Source organism: Merops nubicus, unplaced genomic scaffold (assembly GCF_000691845.1).
Source record: "Merops nubicus isolate BGI_N331 unplaced genomic scaffold, ASM69184v1 scaffold10035, whole genome shotgun sequence".
NCBI classification, from domain to species: Eukaryota; Metazoa; Chordata; class Aves; order Coraciiformes; family Meropidae; genus Merops; species Merops nubicus.
The window spans coordinates 1,459-10,881 of NW_008610258.1; the positions used below are offsets into that span (position 1 = coordinate 1,459).

The 9,423-nt window shown below is 52.9% G+C and overlaps 1 protein-coding gene across 1 annotated transcript in view; it reads left to right on the forward strand.

Moving 5' to 3' along the window:
• The first annotated feature begins 3,383 nt into the window (after positions 1 to 3,383).
• The window catches only part of F8 (coagulation factor VIII, procoagulant component), a 26,955-nt gene continuing 20,915 nt past the window's right edge, over positions 3,384 to 9,423 (forward strand). The window contains exons 1-4 of the mRNA XM_008940851.1: positions 3,384 to 3,532; positions 7,102 to 7,226; positions 7,535 to 7,657; positions 8,123 to 8,335. Of these exons, the coding sequence (XP_008939099.1) occupies positions 3,384 to 3,532; positions 7,102 to 7,226; positions 7,535 to 7,657; positions 8,123 to 8,335 (610 nt within the window). The remainder of the gene's footprint in view (positions 3,533 to 7,101; positions 7,227 to 7,534; positions 7,658 to 8,122; positions 8,336 to 9,423) is intronic.

Consider the following 9,423-nt stretch of genomic DNA (forward strand, 5'->3'; position numbering starts at 1 on the left):
AGCACTGGTTCCAGAGGGGAAACTGGAAATCCCTGCGGCATCCTTCCCTCCAGCTGTGCAGGGAGGCACTGGAAAGGTGGCAGGGGTTTCCTGCAGAGGTTTGTGAAATGAGTGGGTGTGACACGCATCCGGGTGGGCATGGCCAGTGGGCCAGACAGGAGCCAGCTGGCAGCACGTACCCAGCAGCACAGGAAGTGTGGCAAGACTCCACAGTGGGGACTTGCCTGTTCTTTACTTTGGGTCACCAGTGTCATGCAGCACAGCCAGTGCCCTCTGCCCATGCAAGTACCAGGAGGAGTGAGTGCCCCATGGTTGGCTGCTGCTTGAGATTCTCTGCATTCCTGAGAAGCTGCCCAGAGACACTCACTTTTCTCATATACACAGAAAATCATGCCAGGAGAGATTAGACATGGCTTACTTTGTTCTGAGTCATTTATATCAGCCATCACCCCATACTGACCTGAGAATTTCACAATTGAGGGAAACAACCAGTGCTTTTTGCATGCCTGTGGGTTCTTGGCTCTGACCAAGCACGTTTCTCTGAGACTCTCCATGGCAGGGGCCTGTCCTGGTTTTCCCATCACATCTGCACAGGAGGACAGTGCTCTGGGGCAGGTCTGGGGATGGGCAGATGTGCACATGCTGTGCCTTGCACAAGGCAGCACTGGTGCCAATGCCTCTCTGCAGCTCTCTCAAAAGTACATCTGTCTGCTACTGCCTGGCACCTCCAGACCCAGCCATGTACTGGCGATGCTGATGCTTTGTAGTGGCACCCACACAGGTTTGCACAGCCCTCAGAAGTGCCAGAGCTGCTAATGCCACCCCACTTACTGGGGGCACACATGCTCTTGCTGGGGCATATGAGCTCTGTCTTACCAGGCTCTGCCAGGGGGCAGCCAGGCTCCCTGTGGATGCCCAGCTGTCCTTGGCAGGCTTTGCCCTGCACTGGCTCTCATGCACCTGTGAAAAGTTACCTGGTATGTACAGTGAGGACCAGGACCTAGGCCTCCTTCCCAGGTTATTTGCAAATGTCCTCTATTTTCACATTTGGATTCCCTTTCCTACACCCTTCAGTAGCGTGGCAATGAAATTTTCTTTCTGCTCTCTTGGGTTAGACCAAATTTCTCCAGTTTACTCTTACATCTCGGGGTCAAGAACCTGGTGCTGCCTCCCAGCAGCTGAAAATGGTTAAACTCAGCAATCTGCCAGTGTCACAACAATTAATATTTGACTGTGTCCAGTCTTCTGCCACTGCAGCCCCAAAGGGAAGCTTTGCCTAACTTCCCTCCATGATACATGGGTGTTGTCATCCTGTGATGCCTGAAGCATCCTTGCCAGGGCTTGAGGCAAGAAACCCCCATGCAACCCTTTCCCCTCCAGCACTGAACAATGTCCCTCTACTTCACTGTGCTAGAGCAGGTGGTGAAAAGCACCTGGGACATCCCCCAGATGTGGCATGCCACTTGTTTTTCCCAAAAATGCTTGCTAGAAAACGTGAGGTGGGTTGCTGCTTATCTTCTTTGCAAAGGAAGGGAGCCCCAGGTTGGGCCTGGAGCCAGCCACCAGCCTACAAGCTGGAAGAAATGTATTTCCCACTGTCTTTTTGCCTCTCTGGGAGTAGGTGGGTGGTGCAAGGGGAGCACTTTCTGCCCTGTGTCCTGCTGCCTCAGCTGGACTCTTGGGGAGTGCATGAAAGGGTGGGCAACCTCTTGGCAGGTTGGGGTTTTACGCAGGCCAGTGGGAGTCCCCCTGGGCATTCCCTGCTGCTGCATGGGAGCCCTGGCAAGACAAAGCTGCCTGGGATGATTTTCCCCCTTGGGCCCAGGGCTGCCATAAAGAGAAGGGTGAGAAAAGAGGGGGGTGTCCCCAGCAAGGTGGTGAAAACTGGCCCATCTCTGAAGGAGGAGGACAGAGAGCTGTCACCAAGCCCAAGGACATGGGGTGCTTCTGCACGATAAGCCTGTGGGGCTGGGATGCTCAAGGTCCTTCCTGGGCTATGCTGGGCTACATGGGACAGTAAGACACTCAGGAATGTGTTCCTGCACCTGCTGGGACTGGCCCTACCCAAGGGGGCTCAGGTCTTATCTTCCACCACATCCCCTATCAGATCCACCCACCCTGCACTAAGGATTCACATCTGGAACCCCCAACTCCATCACCTCCCTCTGTTGCCCAAGCACCAAGATCTGACACACGGGTGCTCCTGCTACCCTACAGCATGATTTATGGGACATTTCCCCATCTCACTTGCCCAGCAGATGGTGGGACCATGCAGGGTGTTCCTCCTGATCCTCCTGCCTTCATTAGCATATGTGTGTGTGAGTCAATGTGTATGCATTTGGATTGGGGGGGGGGAGGGATTTACTGGTCTTTTAAAACCAGACACTGAATTAATTTTAAACTGAATACATTTGCAAAAATGTTTTAATGCATCTTGTCTGAGCTGCTCTGCAGGACCATGGGAGAAGACAAGGGTGAGGAGTAGCTGACAGGACCAGGGCTCCCAGGCCCTTCAACCCCTTCTTCCCATGTGGCTTGAAGTGAGATGTGGGTAAATGACCACTGCTTGGGGTACAGGCACCCAGGGGACAGAGATACACCCCACATATGTACACCATGCTGTGTCCTCCCCTCCAGCCCTGCCGCTGCAGGTGCAATGTGCTCTGCAGGCTGCTGGTCCTGGAGGACTCAGGGCAGCCTCTCCTGCTTGGTATCAATAAGCTATTATTTGCATTCTGAAGGCAAATTTTCCCCTAAATCACCACTTCCTCAAGCTGTGCAGGCCAGCAGGTACAGAAGGCAGCTGCCGGCTCCCGAGAGGCTCCAGCTCCCAGCGCAAGTCCAGGCTGACCTTCGGGGCTGCACTAAAGGCTCCTGTAACCTGAGCAGCAGCAGAGTGCTGCCCTGCAATTCATTCCCGTCCTTCCCCTTTGTGCTAAGAGAGAAGGTGGGACCAGGCAGAGACCACACCTAAATTCCCCTTCCTCTGCAAACCTCCCTTTCCTCACCTCTCTCCCAGACATAGGCCAGGACATTGAGCCAGCTGGGTCCTGCAGCAGAGCTTACTGCTGCACTTGCCCTCCCTTTCCTTTGTTTTTTTTCCTCTCCTCCTGTCACTGCCATTCCAGAGGAAGAGCAGGAGAATCCTTTGCATTAATCTGCTTGAGCAATTCCTCTCCTGATGTCTTTGAGAAATTCTCCAGCAGCCTAACTGACCCTGTCGGTGGTGTCTTTGTATCACCATCTCCTCTGGACGATGAAGACTAGAAGATAAGAAGGTATCTTCTCTCGATGAGAAGATAAAAGCTTTTCTCTCCTCTTTCTCATTCCTTCCTTTTCACGTTCCCTCCTGAAGCCAAAGTGGTTCCCATTCAGCGGGCACAATGCTGATGGGAGCCCTCTGCAGCCTCCTGGTGCTCTGCCTGGTTCAGGAGGGCATCAGCAAAGTGAGAAGATACTACATCGGTGCAGTGGAAACTGCCTGGGACTATGTGCACAGCGACTTGCTCTCCACGCTGCAAGCACCTGCAAGGTAAAGCTCTTTCTATTGCAATTCCAGCCCTCTGCTGTGGTGGTTCTCCCACCCTGGCATCACAGCACTGTGAGTTTGGGTCCAGGCAGGCAGGTGCATGGGGGCAGCCTGGTAGTGTAGGCACACTGAGCTGCTGGTACAGCTGGGAATGGGTGTTTCTGTGCAATGAAGAGTCACTTAGTTGTAACCACTGATAATTCACATGTGGAATAAATCTGAGAAAGTTGCTGACCTGCTCTCCACTACTGCTCCATACTGCTTTATCCTAATGCCATTTGCATGTGATGCTTTAAAGTCTGTGCCCAGAGCTAAGAGCTGGTTCTCCAGCCTGTGCTTTTTCTTCTGCTCTGTATTTTGGGTAGGTGTGAGGAGAGATGGTGTCCTGTGCCTTCCTGCCTGGGGACTGCATAGGGAGGTTAGATGTGGCCCCCTGAACATAACTCAGGCTCCCCACTGTGTCTTCCCTTGGTAAACTCCAGCTTCAGTTTTTTATAACTTCATGCCCATTACATTGCTGGGGCTGAAATTTTTCATTGAGGGAATAAAAATAATTTTGAGTGTTTGGGCAAAGAATGATGTTTGTACACAGTAACAAGAGGGAGGAAGGCATGGTGGATTTATCCGAATACTTTCAAGTAGGAAGGAAAAGTGGTGGTTGCATTGCTGGGGTGTCAGGGCAGTGTTGTCTGGAGACACGGTTGGCTTGGATGTGCATGTCTGTGAATGGACTGTTCTGAGCTCAGCATGTGGAGCAGAGATGGATGGCTACAGCCCCTGTGGATCAACCCACACCTCTTCCCTCTGCCCTGCTTCCACATCCCCTTCTCCTGACTCTGTGCTGGGGAGATGTCAGCCCACAGCCCCATTTCAGACCCACACTGGCTTGAGAAGTGAGAAGTTGTGGTCAGGCACTGGAAACCAGGCTCTGGTGATGAGCCAGGTCAGATTGACCAGCTGCTGTAGTCACTATATCAGGGTTAAATTGTTTCTTCCTCCATCTGATTACTTCAGCAGGTCCCCCATCTGATTACTCCAGCAGGAAAACTGCATCCAGCAGCACCCATTTTACTAATGCCTCCACTAATGTTGCACTCGGGATCCCTGCGGCTGAGGTGAAGGTGGGGTCACTCAGACTGTTCATTCAGCCTTGTGGCTTTCCATTCCAGCACTGACTTCAGTGACATGCTCGTGCACCGCTTCTGACCCAGGAGGGATTCGGGGACCTGGCTCTGCCCTGGAGACCAGCGGGGCATTGGCAGGCAGTCTAGGCACTTATCCTTCTTTAATATGGAGAAAGACAACTTTGGGTTTCTCAGAGGAACTTGGTGCCATGCTCCACCCCGGGGAGGCAAGGCACGGCTTGGCATGGCTTCTGCCAGCTGGATGGCCTTCTCCCTGCCCCTTCAGCTTCAGCCGGGGTCCCCCTGTGAGGGGAGGGCACAGGAAAACCATCATGTGCAGGGGCAGAGATGCCGCTGGAGCTGGGATGCCTCTGAGCTGTATGTGGAATGTTTTCTGCTCCACTCAAGTTACTAGCATCTCATGGCAGCCTCTAGAGGTGCACCTCCAAATAGGACTTCCAAAACCCCTGTATGTATCCAGTGGTTTCTCTGGCGTGTTTGTGGAAAGCTCTGCCAAACTGATGGGCTACAGCACACCAGACCAGAGCTGCTTACTCCTTCCCCACAATTTTTGTTTCTCTTCCTCTCAAACACAACACAGGCAGGGCTGGAGCCGGGACCAGCACATCCTGTGACAGCCCCAGGGATCTCAGCTCCAGCTTGGAGTTGGCAGCCACATAGCAGCAGCCCATGTTTGAGTGCTTTGGCAGTACAGGGAATTTACCTTGGCCGTCTCCCAGCTTCAAGAGATAAACAGATAGTGCAGCTAACAATGCTGATCAATGGTGCCAGGAACTTATCTCCCTGCCTCAGCATTAGCCGCCCCTGGGGTAAGAAGTCCCCAGGGACCCCAAGTGCAGAGGACAGGCCAGAAGCACTTGGATCAGATGTCCCTGTGCTGAACTTTGCCTTTTCATACCCTGCAAAGGCTGCCAGGCTCTGCTGTGCCTCTGGGTCCTGTCATGCTCCCGCAGGCCTGCAAAATCCCCCTGGCTCCAAAGGGATTCTGCTCTGTTTACTGCAGAATTAGCAGGATTTAGTATCTCAGGGGTGTATTTTCAAAGCTGAGCTGTCTGAGAGTTAGACATTAAGGCACAAATCTTCCTGACAGCAGACATCCCCGTGCCAGTGACCCTGCAGCGCTGCCATGTCCCGGCGTGGGGTCACCCTGGAGAGCAAAACGTGGTCCATACCCTGCTGCCACCCAGCCAGGAATGATAACAGCTCATGGGCAAAGTCAGCTGAATTCAGTGGCTCTGCTCACTGGGGCTGTGTCTGCCAGGGGCTTCCTGCCAGCCAGCCCAAACAAGGGGTTATAGCTGTGGTGGGAAAGGCATGAGTGAGGTTTTTGTGGGTGCCCGCCCTCCTTTGCCCCACTCCCACAGCATCTTTCAAACTGCAGGTGGCTTCCAGCCAGCAGCATGGGGATGAGTTTGCAACTCACCCCCGCTTCCTAAATTTGAGACGCTCTGGCTCCTTCCTTTTCCTCTTGAGAAGGAGTCACAAAGGAAACTGCTTGAATGAAGGCTTAGTCAGAGAGGGAGAGTAATCCTCCCTGCTTCTTCAGAGGGAAGAAAATACCACCTGGCTTTTGCTCCAAACCAAGGCTGGAAGCAGTCTATCTGGTTACTGGAAATGGTCTCAGTCCTGGGGCTGATAAGACAGCTAATCACTAGAGAAATTAATGGTTTTGTTATCCTGATAAGTGTGCTGGATTCTGTTTGGAAAGTGAATTTGTTGTGCCTCTTAGAAATAGAAAGTGGCCAGCAGGGATAAGGAGGATGTGAAATACATTCAAGGCTCCTTTATCCCCCTGCTGCAAAGAGCAGGTTTTTAGGGGGTGGCTGTAAATGACAGCTTGGTCAGAAAAGAAACAAATGTGGGGATGTTGTTTAGACCACAGAGCAAACTGCCACAACCCACCATGCAGCCCAACACAATATCTTTCCTGGGAGGGGCTGTGGATGGTGCTTGAGGTTATATGTTGTGTGATGTGTCTGCCACACCTAAACGTGCTGGAGATCAGGTTGGGGGTGGCTGCAGGACAGAGGCCACCATGGCACTGCTGTCACAGTATTCCCAGTGCCCCTGGCCTCTGCTAGCAGGGAAACACAAAGCCAGACAAGGCAGGAGGCTGGCAGTGATGCCTACAGACGTACCAGCTACTGGCTGGAGCTGGGTATGGCATCGTGCTTCCTGCCATTGTCTTCCTCTAGTATAACTAATACTGTAACATTAATCACTGTCATATTGTCATCTGTAAGCTAAGCAAAACATTTACAAACACACCTGGGGGCTGTCAGGAAATCCAAAGGACACATCAGGGTGAGCAGTCCCCGGGGCTGGCACAGCACAGGCAGTCTGTTGGCAAGGGGAAGAAGAGGATGGCTACTGCCCATCCGTGGATGGGGCTGCACCATCAGCCTTGGCTTCTCCTTCCTTCTGCAGGGCACCAGGGCCCCCAGCCCCGTGGGACGCCGTGGCCGGAGTCCCGCCCCGGTACAGGAAGGCCGTGTTTGTGGAGTACCCCGACGCCTCCTTCCTGCAGCCCAAGCCCAAGCCCGCGTGGATGGGTAAGAAGAAGCCACAGCACAGTGAGCCCTAGTTCTCCTTGACAGTGGCCAAACTCATCCTGGGCAGAGCGCTGGCAGCTTCTCAGCCAGGAATGGTAAAGCACCTGGGTAGAGTCCCAGCACAGCAGAGCTGCTGGGGATACAGGGAGCCTTGCTGGTGCCAGAGCAGTTGATGCTGCCATGCTACATGAGGGACACCCACTAATGGTGCATGGTGCAGGTGGAAAGCTCAGATCCAGTGGGCCCCGTTGCTGTCTGTGAGCTGCCTTATCCCAGCTGCCTGACTCTGTTGTCTTCCCCCCTTTCAGGTCTCCTGGGCCCCACCATCCGAGCAGAGGTCTATGACATGGTGGTCATCACATTTAAGAACCTAGCCTCCCGCCCGTACAACCTCCATGCTGTCGGGGTGTCCTACTGGAAGGCGTCAGAGGGTGAGTCAGGCAATAGCCAGGTGCTGCAAGTCCTTGTGCAGCACCTCCCACTCTGCCACTGGCCTGCCAGGAGAGAGCACATCCCTGTACCAGGATGGCAATGGTCACAGAGATGGCTTAGCCTGGGGGAACAAGACAATGCCCAGCCCAGAAATGAGCTGAGCTAACAGCCCAGAGCACAGCTGTAACAGTTATAGAGGTGACACACAGGTTAAACCTGAGGTTGGGCCAGGAAGGCTGTGCCCTCGAGTGTCAGGGCAGCTGGCAGGTACACAGCCGAGCCAGTGAGATTCTGGCACAGCTCTGCCCACTGCCCTGAGACCAGTTGTCACTGGCAGGAGTTGGACTGGCCTCGAGGGCTGGGAAGGGGAGAGGCTATGCTCTGGGCTGGGGAAGAGGCATTTCTGTAGCCATGGTGTTAGGAACAAACCTTCAAGTGACATCTGACTGTTCCTTTGGCTTTAGGTGCAGTATATGAGGATGAGACTAGCCAGCCAGAGAAGGAGGGTGACAGGGTAGATCCAGGGAAGACACATACATACATCTGGGAAATCCAGCAAAACCAGGGCCCGACAGATGGTGATTCCCCATGCCTAACCCACTCCTACTCCTCCAACACTGACAGCGTGAAGGACATCAACTCTGGCTTGATTGGAGCCCTGCTCGTGTGCCGACCTGGTAAGGACAGCACAGGATGGGGACAGGTCACATGCAATCTTGAACTAAAAAGCAGAAAAATCAAAGAACTTTCTAGAGGCTAAACATGGTAGTAGACAGCAGTTAGCTGTGTTCAACAACAGCACTTTTAGGGTTTGATGCTTTTTTCAAATAGTCCCTTCCCAGCGCAGAAGCCAAACATGCTTTGGAAATCCCTGCTGGAGAGGAAATGGTTGCTTTTTTTCCTTTGCAAGATTTCATAACACAGATGAAATCTTCTACTTTGTATCTGAACCATACCTATCCATAAGATGAATTGCTATGGAAGCTTAAGTCATACATTTGTCTTTCCTTCAGAGCTTCACCAAGCTGTGATTGTGCAGTCAGCCAGGGTGTGTTGTCAAACAGGGTTTTGTCAGAAGAACTGGAGGGGATTTTGTATCAGCAAGGGAGAGAAGCAGGACATCTGGGGCACTACATGGTCCACAGTAACTGTCCCTGCTCTCCTTCCTTCAGTAAAAGCGAAGGTGATGAAATCTGGCTATTGTCATGACTGTTAATATTTGCTGGGTGCAAGACACCAAGAAGTGTAGCTGGGGGGGTGGGGATTGATTGCCCCTGGTTGACCCATCTCCTGAAGGTAGTTGTCCTCCTGTAGTGACTGGAGAGGAATAGGCATGAATCACCTCCTCCCAGGGCACTCTTAGCAGGCTCCACGGACTCACCAAAAGCAGTTTCTCCACTGAGAGAAGTCTAGATGATGATGCTCATGAGGAGGCTAGACAAAACAGGCTCTTCCAGGTAGCTAAATGGATCCTGAGAGCCTGCAAGGGGAAGGCAGCACAAACTAACCTTGTGATGCCTTCTAGGGGCAGCTGTCTCCCAACCAAGGGCTTCTGGGGTCTACAAGGCTGGAAATAGGGCTTTGCCAGTCCTGAGAGGTGACAAAAGCAATCCACAGGCTGACCCTGATTTGCCCGTTCTTGGAGGGCACAAAGAGAATTCCCTGGGCAGATGGGCATGGTGTTTACTGACCTTTAAAGAGATCCATCCTGAGGCATCTTGCAGGGACTCTGGCGAGCGATGGGAGTGAGGACTCGCAGCAGGAA